This window comes from Wyeomyia smithii, chromosome 3 (genome assembly GCF_029784165.1).
Source record: "Wyeomyia smithii strain HCP4-BCI-WySm-NY-G18 chromosome 3, ASM2978416v1, whole genome shotgun sequence".
Classification (NCBI taxonomy): domain Eukaryota; kingdom Metazoa; phylum Arthropoda; class Insecta; order Diptera; family Culicidae; genus Wyeomyia; species Wyeomyia smithii.
Window position 1 is genome coordinate 149,855,604 of NC_073696.1, and position 21,364 is coordinate 149,876,967.

The 21,364-nt window shown below is 44.3% G+C and overlaps 1 protein-coding gene across 4 annotated transcripts in view; it reads right to left on the bottom strand.

Annotated features, from left to right (window-relative positions):
- The window catches only part of LOC129732473 (remodeling and spacing factor 1), a 505,162-nt gene that overhangs the window by 332,736 nt on the left and 151,062 nt on the right, over nt 1–21,364 (bottom strand). For all 4 annotated transcript variants that reach the window (XR_008729266.1, XM_055693383.1, XM_055693382.1 and 1 more), the window contains exon 3: nt 454–650. Coding sequence is in view for 3 of the 4 variants with exons in the window: in XM_055693383.1 (XP_055549358.1) it covers nt 454–650 (197 nt within the window). In the remaining variant the exon portion in view is untranslated. The remainder of the gene's footprint in view (nt 1–453; nt 651–21,364) is intronic.

Here is a 21,364-nt window from a genome sequence, read left to right on the forward strand (position 1 = left end):
TGGTCAAAAATTACACGTTAATAGTTTCAAAAAGCGTTTTTATTTGCAAACTTTTACAATGATTGTATGTATCAAACATATTTTGAAGCAATATGTGCTTTGCGCAGAAGAGAAAAATTGATGCTCTTATATTTTACTGATTACTTTAAAAATTTGTACGTTTTCGCAAAATCGGTTACCTGTATATAAATTGTTATACAACTTTTTTTTAGAAATTTTGTTTTTTACAGATAAATCTGTATGCGGCATCCCTGTCAGGTAGTTTGTTGTTCCATTGAATGTTTTTCTAGCACTTAAGTATGTTTCACAGTTCCAAGCGATATGAAAATTATGGCAAGTGAAAATGCCTAATTTTTTGCTAATAACGTGATTTTTTTAGATAACACCAACATTTGTTTTCATATAACCGTGTCCCAGTCTATTAAGTATGCAGTCTCTTTTTTGAATACATACCTTGCCACAAGATTCCATGTTTCATCATCCATATTCTCTCTGAAAATTTTTATGCTGTAATTATGATCCATAATGCACCAGTAGCTATTGCCGAAAATGTCTTTGCCAATGGGTTTGGAACGTAATTCTTCTGCAGTAAATCCATTTATATATCCTTTGAATTTACTGTTTCGATCAAATTGAGCTTCCAGCAAAACCTTGAAATAGAAAAGAAAATTGATAAACAGTTGTAAACTTGTTAAGTCCCACGTCATAATTTCATGCAACCCTAGGGCTGTATACCTTGTAGTATTTTAACAACTCTCAGACCAATAAGAGGAACAACAACAAACAAAACAGCATTTTTCGTACAAAAGTTTTTAGTTGTTCGAATCATCGGAAAAAAATCATGGGAAGTTAAGAGTGATGTCATGTAATTAAAACCCACAAAATAAACCAACCAATAACTTTCCCTTTCCTAGTTTATGATCACATGAATTAAATAATAAATCCTGACAATAAAACAATTTTCCATTTCCCAAGTTTATGAGTCTCTAACTCAAAACTTTATAACCATCCCAAACACTTTATCCAAATATCCAGTTTCATTACGTAAATACTTTCCCACAGTCATATTTCCTAATACCAAGCCAACATTCCAACGAACCGATTCTCACAATCGAAATCGATCGTTCCCAGTATCAATTTCCATAGACGCAATCCTCATCACTTTGCGCTATGACGACAAACTCAAGTGCATTCCAAATGCACCGTCCAAAATCCTCAATTTCCCACAGAAGTGCTTATTGCTACGCACGCACTAAATAACAGCCGACCAATATCCACCAACCGTCATGATCATTTTTTTAGATTCCGCTTTGACCAACTTCGTTCGTCATTGATCCACTTGATTACGATCGATGACGCTATCTATCTCGGTCATGCAGGCACGCTGTTTGTTTTGTTTTGGTGTGCGTAGTCCGACTGGCACCGCATAACCGTTATCAATGGAGTGTGCGCGTTCAGGCTCCTACCACGTATGTAACTTTGATTATGGGATTCGACTTCGAACTGTTTTAGAATCGATTAATAAATTCATTCTAGATTGTACCGCCTAAATGAATGGTTTTTTATTTATTTTTATGTCCTGAGTGCTGGAAAAGACTAGTTTTTTTTTGTTCACACAACATTTATTTGACACGGCACAATACAAATTAATATTTTACTAAATCTAATACTAATACCAACATGTTTTTTTTATCCGAGATTCGTTTCGCTGTTAAATTGGCACCTTGATGCTCTTCAAGTAGCTATAAACATGTAGCATGTATGGCAAGTTTCGCTGAGCGAGAATATCACGAACTGGCACATAGGGCTGTATTCCTCGGGCCCTGAGGGTATCCAAAAGTAGAGATCTGGCGCCGCAGAATTCAGCACACACCCAAACCACGTGTTCAATGTCTTGATACCCCAATCCACAAACGCAATGATTACTGCTCGCCAGCCCAATACGCAAGAGATGTGCATCTAGCCCGTAGTGGTTGGACATAATCCGAGACACCATGCGAAAGAAATCTCGTCCTACGTCCAACCCCCGAAACCAAGGTTTGGTGGAAACCTTGGGGATGATGCTGTGTAGCCACTTCCCCAGTTCTCCCTTATCCCACGAGGCCTGCCAGTTGATAAGTGCACTCTGACGTAAAAATTTTAACAATTCATTGTAAGCAATTGGTCTGTTATAAATATCACCGTTTGTTGCGCCCACCTTAGCCAAAGTGTCCGCTTTCTCATTGCCCGGAATGGAACAATGAGAAGGGACCCACACTAAGGTAATCTAAGAAGATTTTTCGAATAAAGCACTCAGATGCTCCCGTATTTTCCCCAGGAAATACGGAGAGTGCCTTACATCCTTCATCGATCGGAGAGCCTCAATAGAACTGAGACTGTCCGTAAAGATGAAGTAATGGTCCGTGGGCATTGTTTCAATAATCCCTAAGGTATACTGAATGGCAGCTAATTCTGCGACGTAAACAGAAGCAGGATTATCGAGCGTGTAGGAGGCGGTAAAATTATTGTTGAAGATACCGAAGCCAGTGGACCCGTTGAGAAGTGATCCATCAGTATAAAACGCATTGTCGCGGTTGATGTTTTTATATTTGTTATAAAATATTTTAGGGATCTGCTGCACGCGTAAATGATTCGGGATTCCTCGAGTTTCTTCCATCATGGATGTATCGAAAAACACAGTAGAAAGAGAAGTATCTAATAAGTTGACACGATTGGAGGTGTATGAGGAAGGATTTATACTTTGAGACATGTGATTGAAATACACAGTCATGAAACGGGTTTGAGAATTAAGTTCAACTAGCCTATCGAAATTTTCAATTACCAAGGGGTTGTGGGGAAGAAAAAGGCGGTTTCTTCGGATGAACAAGTTCGGTCGGTTTTGTGAGAAGGAATGCATATATTTTAATCGCGTTCAACGGTTTTGTTAAACTACAGACTAGGGTTAGTAAAACACTTACACACGCAAACTTACATTCTACGTAGAAATCTGGACACCGAAATTTGGACAACAATCGCATCGTTTGTGCGACGTTGGTAAACGGAAAAAAGAAAACAAACATCAAGCGAGTGAACTCAAGTGGATCGTAAAAATATGGAAACGCAACCATCGAGTGACGGTTGGTTCTCGGTGTGTTTTAAAACAAACGTTCTGCCATTGTTCTACTCCCACCAAAATGTTGGTCAAAGCAGAAAAACGTACAGTCCGCTTATGTTGGGTTAATTCTAAACGGAAAAAGACTGTTTACAAATGCGTATCTAAATGTATTCTTGAGTTCTGTCGACTTGGCAAAACTCATGGGAAATTACAATGTAACGCAACAATGTTGCTTGCCTTAAATCTGACTACGAATCATAAAGAATGCAATTATGCCACACCTTCCCCCAAGGAGAAAATGATGCAGGTATGCGAAATCATTTTTGAAAAGAAATAATGAACGTTCCAGATTCCTTTACATATTTAAATGATATATTGAATAAATGCTTTCGTTTTTATTTTTGAATATATGATGCCTTTAATTCTAATGTTAGTATATATGCAATATAAAATCTTATGAATCTTTTTGTTTATCTTTTACATTTGATTGCTTTGGTTTTGTGTATGGTATACTCCTGTTTATTTTTCTCATCAAAAACAATAATATTCGGATGTTCAATATATATTACTTTATATGGACCTTTGTATACGTTGTCTAATTTTGATCGATTTGGATTTTCTAATAAAACATAATCATTTTTCTTTACTGTATTTGGGTTGGATTTTTCTAATTGATTTTGCTGTCTTTTATGTTAAATTTGATTTATTATTGAATTAGTTTTTAATGCTGCTGTTTTTAATTTGTATTTTGATTCCGTGTAATATTCATCATCATTATATATTGGTTCTATTTCTGTTGGGTTATTAATTGCATTTGGTAAATTTACTGAGTGTCCAAAAATAAGTTCAAATGGTGTGTATGGAAAATCTGTGTTGGGTGTTGTTTTATAACAAAATGCGTAGTAAGGCAGCCAGTCGTCCCAATCGTTTTGCGATTCGTTGACGAACTGCCTCACAAATTCATTCAAACAACGATGATTCCTTTCAAGACCTCCAATAGTTTCGGGGTGATAAGAAGTCGAAAAGTTATGTGTAATATGAAGCATATCATTTATTTTGTTGAATACTTCCTTCCTATATTCTGTCCCTTGGTCTGTTCTTATCATGATTGGGGATCCGTACACTAGAATACAGCTTTCAATAAAAGCTTTTGCCAGTGTTCCGGCCTGTTTATCCGGTATTGGTTTAATGATTATATATTTTGACAAATCGCATTGGATTGTCAGCGCATATCTATTTCCTGAATTAGTTTGTGAACGGACTAATAGTGTCTAGAGCTATTGATGTAAATGGTTTTTGCGGTGTAGGGGTAATTGTGAAGTTTTCAGTGGTTGTTTTTGTATGTTTGTTTTGTTTACATTTAATACAGTTGTTTATATAATCTGCTATCGATTGTTTCATATTAGGCCAGGTGTAAATAGCCTTCAATTTTCGGTATAATCTGTTGATACCAGTATATCCACCAATTGCGGAATCATGATTTTCCTTTATTATCTCAATAATTTGTTGAAAATTGGAAATTTCTCGTTGTGGTTGATACAGTCTAATTTGTATGAAACGAAGATGTTCGATGCATGCTTTTTTAAAAACTCGCTTATACTGAATGTTTTAAAAATTATACTAGACAGCGCTAGAGCTATCTTTTGTATTTGCAATTCATTTGCTTTTTCATCAATTTTGATTAGAAGTTTTCCTAGGTCTTCATTTGGTGCTTTTAATTTTAATGGGATAAATGGCGCTTGAGCCATGCCTTTAGTATGTTTTGATTGGACTCTTGACGTGTAAGTCAAGTCTTTATTGTATTTCTTATTCATAATTTTATATGTTAGGCCATTCATTTTATTTATAGACGTCTTCTCAATGATTAGTTTCGGTAACTCATATACTTCAGTGATATTGAGTGATTCAGATATTTTGAGTTGATCAGGCTCTATATCCGAGTTTACTTCATAGTGCTGTTGATTTAGTTGTTGTTCATTTTTCCTAGTATCTGCTCTTGTTGTTGCCTTCAATACAGACGAATTCGTCACATTTCAGAGTCAATTTTTATCCTTGAGAGCGCACCGGCTCCAACATTAGTTTTTCCTCTCACGTACTGTACGTCGAAATCAAACTCTTCCAGATCTAACCTCATCCTAGTCAACTTAGAAGATGGGTTTTTCATTGAAAGCAGATAAACCAATGGTCTGTGGTCTGTTTTAATGGTGAATCTTCTTCCATACAAGTACGGTCTAAAGTGAGTAATAGCCCAATGTATAGCAGTTAATTCCTGCTCAATTGTCGATTTATTAGATTCGCCTCTGGTGAATGCTTTGCTTACATTTGCTATAGGTAGGTCAACATTGTCATGCTCTTGTGCCAAAATTGCACCACATGCCACTTTTGAGGCATCTGTTATCAAAATAAAATCTTTGTCAAAGTTCGGAAATTGCAAAATCTGGGGAGATAGAAGTTTGCTTTTTAAAGACTCGAACGCTACTTGACATTCGGACGTCCAATTGAATTTTACGTTTTTTCTTAGTAACTTGTTTAGAGGGTGAGCAATTTGAGCAAAATTCTGAATGAATCGTCGATAATAATTACAAAATGCTATGAAACGGCGCACATCGTCAACATTTGTAGGAGTTGGGTATTTTTTGATAGTTTAATATTTTCAGGGATCCGGTAGGATTCCTTTATCTGATATGTGATGTCCTAAATAAGTTACATCACTACCGAAAAACGTACACTTTGCAGGGTTTAATTTTAAATTGTAATATCTAAGCTTTTCAAAAACCATTCGTAAATTCTTCAGATGGTGGCTAACAGAAAAACCTACCACAAATATATCATCAATATACAAAAACGCACACTCAGGTGGTAATCCACTTAGAGTGATCGTCATCATACGTTGGAAGCTATTGGGTGAAATATTTAAACCAAAAGGTAAACGGTTGAATTCATAATAACCCGATTAACTCGAAAAAGCTGTGAATTTCTTAGAATCCTCATCAAGCTCAATCTGATGGAAATCTGGCATCAGATCAAGTGTTGTGAAGTGCTTTGCTCTTCCCAAATAATCAAGAATCTCATCAATACGCGGTAATGGAAATTTGTCTGCAATATTTTTTTTGTTATGTTGACGAAAGTCAACCACTAAACGCCATTTTTTCTCGTCAGTATTTGATTTTTAAGGTACTGCTGAATGCTGAATAATATTTTCGTTTAACATGTTATTAATCTGCTTATTGATTTCAACTCTATGTGTTTCCAGTGTCCTATAATTTTTGATGTACACTGGACTGTTGGTCTCAAGGTTTATTGTTTGTTTATAGAAATTATTCGCACCAACGTATCATTCTCCAATGCGAATATGTCGTTGAAAGAATGGCCTACGGTAATCGCCAAATACCGACCCGTGGAAAGGGTCGGTATTTGGCGATTACCGTAGGCCACGGAAGTGCTAACTGCAAGAAAGCAGTCCCGGACCATCAGCGAGAGCTAGCCTAGGTTGTGGTGAGGCTCAGGCATTGGGCCGCCGAATTCTCACAAGTCACATTATCCGGAAGCAGCTCTGACGGAGCGAATAGTGCCGCTCCCACCACCCAAATGCACTAATTCGCCCATTGGGATTGATGCCAGTAAGTTCCCAATTACGGTAACTGGTCGCAACGCCATATGATAAGAGTCGGATTTCGTTTTCGTACCACGATTCTGGGCTGGCACCTGCGCCGAGCTTCCTTAGTAAGGTCGTGTGACAACGGCTTGAAACGGCGAGACAACAACCGGTGCAGGGGTCTCCGTCCCGTAAAACCTGGCAGGCCTTCCAGTACGTTCCAAACTCATTGCCCGGTGGGAACCGGGCAGGAGTGGGATCAGATGTCCTTTCCAGAAATCCTTGAAATCCTTGGAAATCCTTGGGTTACCGTGGGAGGAAGAAAGCGCCAAAAAGGCAGCAAGCGCAACGACGAGAAGGCGAAAAATCGTCCAAAAATGGGAAAGAAGGCGCGAAGCAGGGGTGACGCCCTCATACTCAAGACGGATGGGTCCAAGTACTCCGAAGTCTTGAAAAAATTGAGAGGCGAAACCCAGCTCAAGGATCTGGGAGCGGATGTGCGGACCATCCGTCGTTCTCGCACCGGCGAGATGATCCTTGAGCTCCGTAAGGATGCTAAAAACAAGGGCGCTGCCTACAAGACGGTAACCGAGCAGGTCCTCGGGAAAGATGTGCAAATTCGGACACTCACCTCAGAGGTGACTCTCCAGCTCAAAAACCTGGATGAAATCACCGAGAGGTGCGATATTGCACAGGCCCTCAAGGAGTAGTGCGGAGTGGAAGTAGCCACTGAGGTGATTCGCCTCCGTAAGGGTCCAGCGGGGACCCAGGTGGCCACTTTCCGGCTTGCATCGGCCGATGCAACCCTGGCCCTGAAGACAGCCAAACTTAAGGTTGGCTGGTCAGTATGTCCCCTGAGCATACTCCAGCAGCCGGACGTTTGCTTCAGGTGTTTCGAGGGAGGACACAAGTCCTGGACCTGCAAGGGGCCCGATAGGAGCCAGTTATGTAGGCGTTGTGGTGGTGCTGGCCATAAAGCTAAAGACTGCGGGGAGCCTCCCAAGTGCTTGGTATGTACTGGAAAACGGGACGCCAAGCACTTTATGGGAGGCCCACGGTGCCCAGCCGGTAAGGCGGCCACGAAACCACGGGCGTGAGGGTGACGCAATTGAACCTGAACCATTGCTATGCGGCACAGCAGCTGCTATACCAAGCAGCGTCTGAGTCGCGGTCGGACATCACAATCGTATCGGACCCCTACTGCATTCCTCCCGGAAACGGTAATTGGGTTGCAGATAAGTCCAGTACGGCGGCCATATGCACGACCAGCAAGTTCCCGGTTCAGGAGGTTGTGTCAACCTCAAATGAAGGATACGCGGTTGCCAAGATGGACGGAGTGTTCTACTGCAGTTGTTATGCTCTGCCGCGTTGGTCTATCGAAAGGTTCACCCAGATGGTCGACTTGTTATCTATGAGCTGACGGGACTAACACCCTTAGTAGTGGCAGGCGACTTCAACGCTTGGGCTGTTGAGTGGGGAAGCCGCCGCACGAACCGGAGGGGTCAGATCTTGTTGGAAGCTTTGGCAAAACTCAACCTAGATCTGGCCAACGTTGGAACCAAGTGTACATTCAGCAGAAATGGTGCGGAGTCGATCATCGACGTGACGTTCTCCAGCCCAGGACTGATCGTGAACTGGAGGGTAGACGATGGCTACACCTATAATGACCACCAGTCGGTCTGCTATAGCGTAGTCCATAACGTGAGGCGGCAGGCGACGGGTAGAGCCAATACTCCGACCGTCCGCGGGTGGAAGACATCGCATTTCGATGCCGAGGTATTTGCAGAAGCAATGAGAAGAGAGCGCGAGGGGGGCAGTTGGCTCCGCCCGAGTGCTGACCAATTAGTTGCCACATTATCGCGGGCGTGCGACGCCACCATGCCTAGGACCCGCCAACCTAGGAATGGTAAGTCACCGGTATACTGGTGGACCGACGCGACAGCAGACCTCCGTAGTGCGTGCCTCCGTGCAAAACGAATGTTGCAACGTGCACGTACCGATGCACAGAGAGTAAGCGCCGTGTAGCATTCGGATCTGCAAGATCGGCGCTTAAAAGTGCGATAAAGGCGAGCAAGAGGGCCTGCTTCGATAGGCTATGCGCGAGTGCCAATACGAATCCGTGGGGCAACGCCTACAGAGTCGTAATGGCGAAGACCAAAGGCGTGTTGGCGCCTGCAGAGCGATCTCCAGCGATGCTGGAGCGTATCATCGAGGGACTCTTTCCACGCCACGAGCCAAATCCTTGGCCTCCGGTTGCTGAGTCTCACGTCTGACGTTCCAGTATCTCAGACACAGACCAGGGATGGTCGGCCAACCTGCCGGGCATCCAATCCGTGAGAGACGGCAGCCGTGCCGAGGTTGTGGAGGAGGTAAGGGTTACGAATGAGGAACTCATCGTGATCGCCAACTCCCTAAAGGTGAGCAAGGCACCGGGACCGGATGGAATCCCGAACTTGGCCATCAGGACGGCCATGAAAGTGGCCCTCGATCTATTTCGAGCAGTCATGCAGAAGTGCCTGGATGACTGCCTCTTTCCGGACAGGTGGAAGCGACAGAGATTGGTGCTGTTGCCGAAGGCTGGGAAACCGCCAGGGGACCCATCGGCATACAGACCTATCTGTCTGCTGGACACTACGGGCAAGGTGCTTGAGAGGATTATCCTCAACAGACTGGTGAAGTACACAGAGGGTGTAAACGGTCTGGCAAGTAACCAGTTCGGCTTCCGGAAAGGTAGATCCACGCTGGATGCTATTCTCTCTGTCACCAAGACGGCAGAGGTAGCACTCCAGCGTAAGAGTTGGGGCATTCGCTATTGCGCAATCGTCACGCTTGACGTGAAGAATGCATTCAATAGCGCCAGTTGGGACTCCATAGCGCTCGCTTTTAGGAGCATCCACGTACCGGTGTCGTTGTACAAGATTTTGGAAAATTATTTCCAGAATCGGGTACTAGTTTACAACACGTAGGAGGGTCAGAAGTGCGTCCCAATCACCGCAGGAGTACCGAAAGGTTCCATCCTGGGCCCGGTGTTGTGGAATGTCATGTATGACGTGTTGAAACTAAAGTTCCCTGTAGGGATTGTGATCGTCGGTTTCGCAGACGACATCACGCTAGAGGTCTACGGCGAGTCGATCGAAGAGGTCGAGTTGACGGCCGCGCACTGCATACGCAAGGTCGAAGACTGGATGCACTCTAGGAAACTGGAGTTAGCGCACCATAAAACGGAGGTTACGGTTGTGAACAACCGCAAATTAGAGCAACAGGCGGTGGTCAGAGTCGGTAACTGCACCGTTACCTCAAGGCGTTCCTTAAGGCTCTTAGGGGTTATGGTTGACGATAAGCTCACATTTAAGAGTCACGTCGACTATGCCTGTAAGAGGGCTTCAACGGCCGCTGCAGGACTATCTCGAATGATGTCGAATAGCTCAGCGGTATATGGCAGCAAGCGTAAACTTCTTGCCAGCGTGGTTTCGTCCATACTTAAAAAAATTGTGGGCCAGCGTGGTCCAAAGCGTTAGGTACCAACAGTCATCGTCGTAAACTGGAAAGTACCTACAGGCTCATGTGCCTGAGGGTTGTGAGCGCGTACCGTACAGTGTCATACGACGCAATCTGCGTTTTGTCCGGCATGATGCCTATCAGCATAGCCATTAAGGAGGACGTAGAATGCTTCGATCAACGTGACACAATGGGTATACGAGGCACCAGAAGGTCATTCTCGGTGATCAGATGGCAGCAGGAATGGTCCAATTCCGTAAAGGGTAGATGAACGCATCGACTTATTCCGGACGTATCCGGATGGGTCGGGAGGCGCCATGGAGAAGTTAACTTCCACTTGACACAGATTCTGTCAGGTCATGGTTGCTTCAGGAAGTATCTACACAGATTCGGGCATGCGGGGTCCCCCATGTGTCCCGAGTGCGCGGATGTGGAAGAGACTGCTGAGCATGTCTTCTTCGTGTGCCCTCGTTTTGTGCATCCGCGGAGCGACATGATGGTAGTGAGCGGGCCAGACACCACTCCGGACAACCTAGTTCGGAGGATGTGTAAAGACCCAAACATTTGGAGGGCGGTTTGTACAGCCGCCTCTCAAATAGTTTTAGAATTGCAAAACAGGCGACAGGTTGACCACCGACACGCCAGTGTTAGCTAACGGCCAGTCTCCAGGTTAGTTAGCTAAGTTAGCAAAGAGACCTAAAGAACCAAGAGGGTGCACAGAGCACAAAAGCCGCTCCCCGAAGCAATACCTAGCGGTGGTCCCGGGGAGTATTATGGGCTGGAGACTGGAGGGGTTTTAGTGGGTCCGGTCACTGAATCCCAGCTAACACTATTGAACGCATTTTTCACGTCCAACGTGAAGATTGCGCAATAGCGAATGCCCCATCTTTTACGCTGGAGTGCTACCTCTGCTGTTTTGGTGACGGACAGAATAGCATCCACCGTAGACTTACCTTTTCGGAAGCCGAACTGGTTACTCGACAGACCGTTTGCACTTTCGGTGTACCTAACCAGTCTATTGAGAATAACCTTCTCGAGCACCTTACCCGCCGTATCGAGCAGACATATCGGTCTGTATGCCGACGGGTCACCAGGTGGTTTCCCTGTCTTCAGCAATAAGACCAGCTTCTGTCGCTTCCATCTCTCTGGGAATGTACGGTCATCCAGGCACTTCTGCATGACTTCCCGGAATAGTCTGGGGGCCTCTTTGATGGCCTTCTTCACAGCCAGATTCGGAATCCCATCCAATCCCGGTGCCTTGCTCACCTTCAGGGAGTTGGCGATCGCGATGAGTTTCTCATTCGTAACCGTTTCCGCCTCCTCTGCCTCGGCACGGCTAACGCCGTCACTCATATATTGGGTGTTCGGCAGGTTGGCCGACCACCTCTGGTCTAAGTTTGAGATACTGGAACCTCGGTGAAGTGACTCGCCAGCCGGAGGCCAAGGATTTGGCTCGTGGCGTGGAAAGAGTCCCTCTATGATCCGCTCAAGCATCGCTGGTGATTTTTCTACGGGCGCCATCGCACCCTTAGTCTTGGCCATCACCATCCTATAGGCGTTACCCCACGGGTTAGTGTTGGCACTAGCGCACAGTCTTTCGAAGCACGCACGTTTACTAGCTTCTATTGCTCTCTTAAGCGCCGCTCTTGCGGAACTGAATGCCCCTCGACGATCTTCCCTTTCTTCGTCGGTTCGCGCACGTTGAATCCTTCTTCTCGCTTGAAGACACGCTCTGTAGTCCAGGATTGATCACGAACTGTTTGCGATTAAACGCTTCTTGATGCCCCCAGGGGCCGTCTCTCCCGGGGACTGTCGCGTTCGTTTGGCAGCTGGTCCTGCCGCGCAAACCGCCGCAAACGTGCTGGCGTCCGTTTGGACCGACTTCGTCGCCAGCTCGGTCACCTTCGTCTCCTCTTTCTCCGCAGCCGCAGCTTTCATTTCGAGCTCGGCATGCTCCTTTTTCGCAGCATCGACGGAGGACCGAAGCATGTAGAGGGCCTGCTTCAAGTACTTCGTTGTATTGCTGCGACTTTTCGCAAACTCGATTATAGCATCGAGCTGCTCAGACAGGGCCACTACCCTCGGTAGCGTGTCCCGCTGTCTTCCGACCGCCTTTAATAGCTGTGGACCAGCCACCGCGATGTCTTGCGTAGATCCGGTAGGCGTACTGCCTTTACCGTCTTCGCAGGCGACCTTCACTGCATCCGTCTCCACTTTTCTAGGCGGAAACCGCTGGATGCCACCTCGCGCAAATGGGTTTTCCAACCCATCTGCCCCCATCTCCAGAGTTTTGTTTTGCTGCATTTTTGTTTTTTGGGTCCCCCTACCAGCCGCTATCCTTATCCATAATGGAGTAGTCGCCTAAATGGTCCCAAGGTAGTCTATGCCGGAGCAGTGAGGCCATGGCTAGGGGCGGCTGCCATAGCGCCTTATGGGCAACTATGACTCCCCCGACCGGCGCAAGTCAGGAAAAGACATCTGATCCTACTCCTGCCGGGTTCCCACCAGGCAATGGACTCGGAACGTACTGGAAGGCCTGCCAGGTTTTACGGGACGGAGACCCCTGCAACGGTTGTAATCTCGCCGTTTCAAGCCGTTATCACACGACATTACTAAGGGAGCTCGGCGCAGGTGCCAGCCCAAAATCATGGTACGAAAACGAAATCCGACTCTTATCCTATAGTGATGCGACCAGTTGCCGTAATTGGGAACATTACTGGCATCAGTCCCAATGGGCGGTATAGTGCATTTGGGTGGTGGGAGCGGCACTACTCGCTCCGTCGGAGCTGCTTCCGGCCAGTGTGGCTTTTGCGAGAATTCAGTGGCCCAGTGCCTGAATCTCGCCACGACCTAGGCTAGCTCCCGCTGATGGTCCGGGACTGCTTGCTAGCAGTGAGCACTTCCGTGGCCGCCGGTAATCGCCAATTACCGACCCGTGGTGGCATACAGCATATATATATATATGTCGCTATATCAAATTCATATTTAAGGTTACTCCGCAAACAGTTTGTGGTGCTTATTACGGGAGTCACTTCACGGTGAAATCAGAGTGAAGTGAACACAATCCTATTACGGGACTCACTTAAGTGAGAAAAACTTTGCAAAGTGACATCTTCCGTGGAATCTGGGTTATTATGAGAGTCATATTAGTGAAGTGAGAACGGAAAAAGCGGCGTTTCGCGTGGAATTATTTCACGACCATTTTGAACGGTTAAATGATTCCACGAAGATGCCTTAAGTCTTAAAGTTGATTGATTTGTGATCTAATGGTAAATATTGGATTTATTCTTTAGTAACGAAGCGAATCAGAATTTGATCCGTGCCTTAAAGCGGTCAAATTTTCATTTTTTTGCCCGATGAAAAAAATGCAAACTAGTTCAGGAAATTTGCGATACCGAAAAAAACATTTTTTTCTGATGTCGAATGTCTTAGAAATGCAGAACACGTCAAGATCTGGTGTTATCTAAAAAAACGGAAAAACGACTTTCTGGGACTTGGACATTTTTGAGCTGGGAAACAATCTCATTTCACTTGTCCTATTCTCAATTTCACTTCACTGTCAATCTCACTCCACGGAGGTGATTTTTGTCACCTCACTTGAGGTGAAATCGGGAATAGGTCTAAAAAAGTGAAGTGAGCGTGAGAGTGAAATATATTTCACCGTGAAGTGACTCCCGTAATAAGCACCTGTATTTCTAAGTACACTTCACATATATTGTTATGTGAAAAATATCATTCATGATGAATAACGCCAAATATTTCTAGTAAATCTAGTATATTTTAAATTTAAAATCAAAAAAGCATCACTCACAAACTTCACATCAGTGTCTTCTACAAGAAAACTCAAGTTGTATTATTTCAGCAGTGTGCAACAAGTTGTATTATTTCAGCAGTGTGCAACACGGTGTGTTTCTATGTATTCTCACTAGAGTGATTAACAACTCTTGTTTCGCTCAGCTGTGATGTGAGCAGCAAGTGTGTTAATTCTTTCTACGAGCGGCAGAAGCACAACACACAATAAAAGAAAGAAGTGTAGTACAAAAATTTGCTACATGCAGAACTCATGTTCGAAAAGAAGCGCGCGCTGTATTTTAACTTCGCTCTTTTCACATATAGAGAAGAATAACAAGTCTGTTCAAGAATGTGTTCACTAAGAGTATTTCGGAATTAAGTTACATCAAAAATCGTTATTCGCAGTCAGAATGTGTAATTTGCATAAACAAATATGAATTTCAGAAATTTGTTTTTCATGCTAATGTTTTGTCAGTTACCTGTTTCGCGTGAAAACGTACTATATGCTATAATATCTCTGAAATCAGAACCGTTGAGCTTCTCCATGCGTCACGTACAATACTAATTTTTAGTATATCCAAGTCGTTATCAGAAACATAAGTTTTGAAGTAGAATACTTCTCTCAGGAAGTTCGGCTACATAGAGATGTGAAATGAAAATCTAAAACCGAAAAAAGTGAAAAATATGTCCAACTTCAAATGCTAATAAATCGATTAGTATTCGATGGATTTCATTCGTTCTTGTAGCAATAGATTGGAAAATCGTCTATGATTCTTCCCAAATGCAGATAATTGTAATTTAATTTTTCAAAGTATTTTTTTTTCTTCACAAATCATTTATTTGACACGGCACAAATACAATTCAATGTTTAACGGCGCCAATTATATCGGATGACTTAAAATCTATAAGCAAATTTTTTATCCTCGCTGCCGACTACGAGCTGAAATTAAGTCTATCTTAAAACTAGCATGTATTATTCAATCAGTGTTTTGTAGTTGAATGGTCGTCTGATGATCATCGAATGAATATGCAGCATGTATGGAATTGTTCTGCTCAGCCACGATGTCATGAGCTGGGACAGGGGCTTGTAATCCTCGGGTTCTGAGGGTATTGTGCGGGGTCTAGTTGCTGGTTTTGGTTCGTTGTTGTTGTTCGCTGGTGTTCAAGTTGCCATATGGTGTGTGCCGCTGAGCCAAGATATAAAGAAAGGCCTCGGGTTTTCCTGGCGAGTTCGTGTGGGGTTCAATTGCTGGTTCCAAAATCGATGTCTACGACGTGTTCTTGCCGTTTTGTTGAATGTGGGTGGAAAGGAATGGGACTAGACTTGGGCATGGATGGATTCCAGGAAAATGTATATAAGGGACATGTAGGGTAGGTCGCGACTCGCCAAGACATCACGAACAGGGACAGCTGGTTCTCTACCCTCGGCCCGGAGGGAAGTTATTAATTTAGACCTGGCGTCACGGTGTACAGGGCATGACCAAACAACGTGCTCTATGTCGTGATAACCTTCACCACAGGCACAGATACCACTTTCCCCGAGCCCAATACGACGGAGATGCGCATCAAATCTATAGTGATTGGACATAAGCCGAGACATCACGCAAATGAAATCTCGACCTACATCCAACCCCTTGAACCACGGATTCGTCGATACCTTGGGTATAATGGAATGTAACCACCTTCCCAGTTTCCCTCTGGTCCAAGCATTTTGCCAACTGATGATCGTATTCTGACGTACAAGTGCGAAAAATTCATTTAAAGCAATTGGTCTTTCATAAATTTCACCGTTTGATGCGCCCACCTTAGCCAAAGAGTCCGCTTCCTCATTGCCCGGTATCGAGCAGTGAGAAGGGACCCACGCTAAGGTAATCTGAAACGATTTTTCGGATAAAGCACTCAGATGTTCCCGTATTTTCCCCAGGAAATACGGAGAGTGCTTAACATCTTTCATCGATCGAAGAGCCTCAATAAAACTGAGACTGTCCGTAAAGATGAAATAATGGTCCTTGGGCATTTTTTCGATAATCCCTAGGGTGTACTGAATAGCAGCTAATTCTGCGACGTAAACAGAAGCAGGATTATCGAGCTTATGGGAGACGGTTAAATTGTTATTGAAGACACCGAAGCCAGTGGACCCATCGAGAAGTGATCCGTCAGTGTAGAACATATTGTTGCAGTTGATGTTTCGATATTTATTGGAAAAAATTTTAGGGATCTGCTGCACGCGTAAATGATCCGGGATTCCACGAGTTTCTTCTATCATGTATGTATCGAAAAACACAGTAGAATCAGAAGTATTTGATAAGTCGACACGATTTGGAATATTCGAAGAAGGGTTAATATTTTGGGACATGTGATTGAAATACAATGTCATAAAACAGGTTTGAGAATTGAGTTCGATTAACCTTTCAAAATTTTCAATCACAGGACGGTTCAAGACCTCACATCTGATAAGAATACGAGAAGACAGGCTCCAGAAGCGGTTTTTCAACGGTAGTACTCCGGCTAAGACCTCCAAACTCATCGTATGGGTCGATTGCATACAACCTAAGGCGATACGCAAACAACGATATTGTATTCGCTCCAGTTTGATCAAATGTGTGTTTGCTGCGGAGCGGAAGCAGAAACACCCGTACTCAATTACAGACAATATCGTTGTTTGGTAAAGCCTTATAAGGTCTCCTGGGTGGGCTCCCCACCATGATCCGGTTATTGTACGAAGAAAATTTACTCTTTGCTGACTTTTCTTCATCAGATACCTAACATGGCAACCCCAGGTGCCCTTAGAGTCGAACCAGACACCAAAATACTTATGCACCAAAACCTGAGAGATCGTTTTACCCATTAATTGTGTTTGAAGCTGAGCAGGTTCATGCTTCCTAGAAAAAACTACTATCTCAGTCTTCTCCGGGGAGAATTCGACACCTAGCTGTAAAGCCCAAGCAGACAAATTGTCCAAGGTATCTTGCAATGGTCCTTGCAAATCGGCAGCTTTGGCTCCTGTAACAGAGACCACGCTGTCGTCGGCAAGTTGTCTTATCGTGCATGAATTTGCCAGACATTAGTCGATGTCATTTACATAAAAATTGTAAAGGCTTAAACATGAGCCCTGGGGAAGACCCATGTAGCTCATTCGAAAAGTTGCCAAATCACCATGCGTAAAATGCATGTGCTTTTCGGACAACAAATTGTGCAAAAAATTGTTTTAAAATGGAGAAAATCCTTGTCGGTGAAGTTTACCCGAAAGAATGTCAATAGAAACGGAATCAAAAGCCCCCTTAATGTCCAAGAACGCAGACGCCATTTGTTCTTTGCGGGCATACGCCAGCTGAATATCTGTTGAAAGCAACGCAAGACAATCATTCGTCCCTTTGGCACGGCGGAAGCCAAACTGAGTATCTGATAGCAGACCATTTGATTCGACCCAGTGGTCTAAGCGACGGAGTATCATTTTTTCCATCAATTTCCGGATACAGGATAGCATTGCAATCGGCCTATAAGAGTTGTGATCAGAAGCTGGTTTCCCTGGTTTTTGGAAGGCGATCACCTTCACTTGCCTCCAATCCTGCGGTACAATGTTTTGCACCAGGAACTTATTGAACAAGTTCAACAAGCGCCTCTTGGCATTGCCGGGTAGATTCTTCAACAAGTTGAATTTGATTCTATCTAACCCAGGCGCGTTATTGTTACAGGACAGGAGGGCAACTGAAAATTCTGCCATCGTAAAAGGTGATTCTATCGCGTCGTGGCCCGGAGACGTATCGCGAACAAGGTTTTGCGCAGGAACAGAGTCCGGACATACTTTCCTGGCAAAATCAAATATCCACCTACTTGAAGACTCCTCGCTTTCGTTGACCGTAACGCGATTCCGCATTCTTCGGGCTGTGTTCCAAAGAGTGCTCATTGATGTCTCCCTCGACGTCTCGTTTTCGAACCGACGCCAATATCCGCGTTTCTTTGCCTTAGTCAAGCTTTTAAACTTGGTATCAAGCTCCGAATACCGTTTAAAGTCGTCGGCATCGTCTGTATCCCGGAAGGTCAGATACGCGTCGGATCTTTGCGTGTAGGCATCGGAGCACTCTTTGTCCCACCACGGAGTGGGAGGCGGTTCTTTGATCGTTACGCCAGGGTATTTCTTCGTTTGGGCTTGCAACGCGGCGTCGAGAATCAAGCCCGCGAAGAGGTTGTATTCTTCAAGCGGTGGAAGATGTTGAATCGAATCGACCGTTTTTGAAATCATTTCCTCGTATAACTTCCAATCGACATTCCGTGTGAGGTCATACGGAATATCAATTGGTCGCATGCGAGTTGAACCGTTAGTAATTGAAATAAGAATAGGCAAATGGTCGCTACCGTGAGGATCGAGGATTACCTTCCATGTGCAATCCAACCGTAGCGACGTCGAACATAAGGATAGATCCAAAGCGCTTGGGCGCGCTGGAGGTTTCGGGATACGTGTCATTTCACCGTTGTTTAAAATAGTCATGTCGAAGTCATCGCAAAGGTTATAGATTAAAGAGGAGCGGTTATCATTGTAAGGGGAACCCCAAGCCACACCATGAGAGTTGAAGTCTCCCAAAATCAAACGTGGCGAGGGAAGAAGTTCTATTAAATCAAAGAGCAGCCGTTGCCCAACTTGTGCTCTGGGAGGAATATATATTGAGGCAATACAAAGCTCTTTACCTTGTATTGTCATTTGACATGCGACAACTTCGATGCCTGGAATCGAGGGGAGGTTAATACGATAGAAAGAATAGCACTTTTTAATCCCTAGAAGTACTCCTCCATATGGGGTGTCTCGATCATGGCGAATAATATTAAAATCATGGAAGTTAAGATCAATATTTGAAGTAAGCCAAGTTTCACAAAGGGAAAATGCATCGCATTTGTTTTTATTTATCAAAACTTTGAACGAATCAATTTTTGGTAAAATACTTCTACAATTCCACTGTAAGACAGAGATAGAATCCTTCATATACGCAGTTGAATTAGGCATCGAAGGATACAATCGCTGCAAGGAGGGGCCATTGGGCAGTCAACTGCTTCAAAAATGATCTAACTGTTGGGAGAAGTACTGTGAGGAAATTTTTAATTGGATCAGGTATATTGAAGTTTTCAAAAATCCAGTCCACGATGTTAGAAAAATTCACCAGTCCAGAGTTTATTTGATTATCTGGGTGTGCAAATGGAACAACTGGGGTTTTAGATGTTCCAGGAAGTGCTGGGAACTCCTTCTGGGACTTTAAATTTGCAAGCCCAGGAGGTGTTTGCTTCGGCTTTTCCGCAGCACTTTTAGATTTGTTCGTATTATTCATTCCATCTTGAGAAACCTTAGGTCCTTTCCTGGGAAGCTTAGGAGAGGAAAGATTTTTCCTCTTTCTAGTCTCCCCAAGACAGGCAAAAGAAGTTCCCTCTAGTGGTTCGTCAGAGTCGGTTTCATCTGAAGACAACAGATCAAAGGGGTTCGATTTTATGGTAGAAGTGGTCACAGTCTTCTTAAGAATCTCAGCGTAAGAACGCTTTGAGCGCTCCTTAAGAGACCGTTTAATTTTATCTCTGCGTTGCATGTACACCGGGCATGCGGAAAGCTCATGCAGATTTTCCCCGCAGTGAATACACTTTTCAGCGTTTACACTGCAAGAATCTTCCGCATGAGTCTCCCCACACTTGCCACACCGTGCCTTATTGCAGCAGTAGGCAGGTGTATGGCCTAACTGCTTGCAATTGGTGCAATTCATAACACGGGGCACATACAAACGCACAGGCAGACGAACCTGGTTGATAGAAACGTGGCTAGGGAGTGCAGATCCGGCAAACGTAACGCGAAACGAGTCTCACGGAGTGTATACTTTTTTACCGGAGACGAGCGACATGGACCGTAATTGCTTAACATCCAATACTTTCGCCTCGGTAGTGGATTTTTTGAAGCAGCCGACGCCGCTTCCCAGAATACACTCAACAGTCAGACTCGAATCGGTTATTGAGCGAGCTATATCGTTGGCCTGATCCAGATCATTGACCATGACACGGAGCTTGTTTGGTCTGACTTTTGCGATTTCGGTCACGGCCTTGTATCGTGACGTCAGATCTTTCGCGATTTGTAACGTGTTCAGTGATTTTCCTCCTGGTTTGGGCCTCATGTAGAGAACCAGTGGACCCGTTGATCCGTCTGGGTAGAGCCTGGGACGAGGATTGACTAAAGCAGGGACAGAGGGGGGGTGAACAGGAGGGACAGGGTCGGGTGGGTTTGGAGACGGGGGATCGGGGGCTAAGGGATCCACATCCATTGCGCTCAAACTAGCGCAACAGTACAGTGGCAAAGAATCACGTACCTCTTTTTTGTTGTCTTCAATAGCACAATCACCGAGCCTTTCGGTGCTGGAACGGGCAGCTTCGCAGCGGCACAGCTATAGCACAATAGCAGGATGACCTTCGGATTATCAGTTTGTCTTTACACCGCACTTCGCACTCTTTGAAACACGACCGAGTAAGCAATGCTTCTTTTCTTCTTCACACAGTAGCGACTTTATAGCGAGACAATCACTTAATGCGTCCGTTTTCGTCGAACGTTCGGGACGGAATGATTTTTTTAAACTATTGTACTATTGAAAATAGTCCAGCCTTGTCAAAACGAAAACTTCGGCCTCTGATTGGTCGTTATATGATTGCTTCCCAAGCACGGTCGACAGAATCATAGACCTTGCCATTTGAAATGTGCTATTTGGCCTACATAAGAGCCTGTTTCACCCGAAGCTGCTCATTATAATTCTAGACTGCTACAACAGCAGTCTTCCCTTAGCAGCAGCAGTGGATACAGCAGCAGTAGCAGTGGAGCGCGTCTCAGCATCGAAAGCAGGACATGCAGGGCAGCGGATACCAATTGCAACGGAAGCGTCCACTACTGTGGCAACGGGGATAGCGCAGCGGTTGACGTTGGTCTCAGTATCTATATAAGCAGAGCCAGCTGATTCAGTGTGGCATTTTAGTGAAATGCTGTCTCTGAGCGATAGCAGGCACACTAGCAAATGCATACAATGAAAAGGACGTTCTGGAAAGCTGTTCAGTGTTTATTTTCCCCCAAGGAATACTTTATTCGCACTGCCAGTGATAACGCAAAGATGTGATCGGCATCTTATCAAACATTGAATTAAACAACAAATTGTCCTTTTTAGGATGAAATAAAAACCTAATTAAAGAGTTAATATTTTTTTTAAATCAATTTAAACTTTCAAGAAATTTGGAAGATATATATTTGGCTTCATCTCCGTGTCTCAGAACGTACTGAATTATCTTTTCCTTCAGTCATGAGCACAACATCCGAAAAGCTTTCATTATCAGCATAAAAAATAATTTTTCGCATAATCAAAATTAGACCTGTGCGC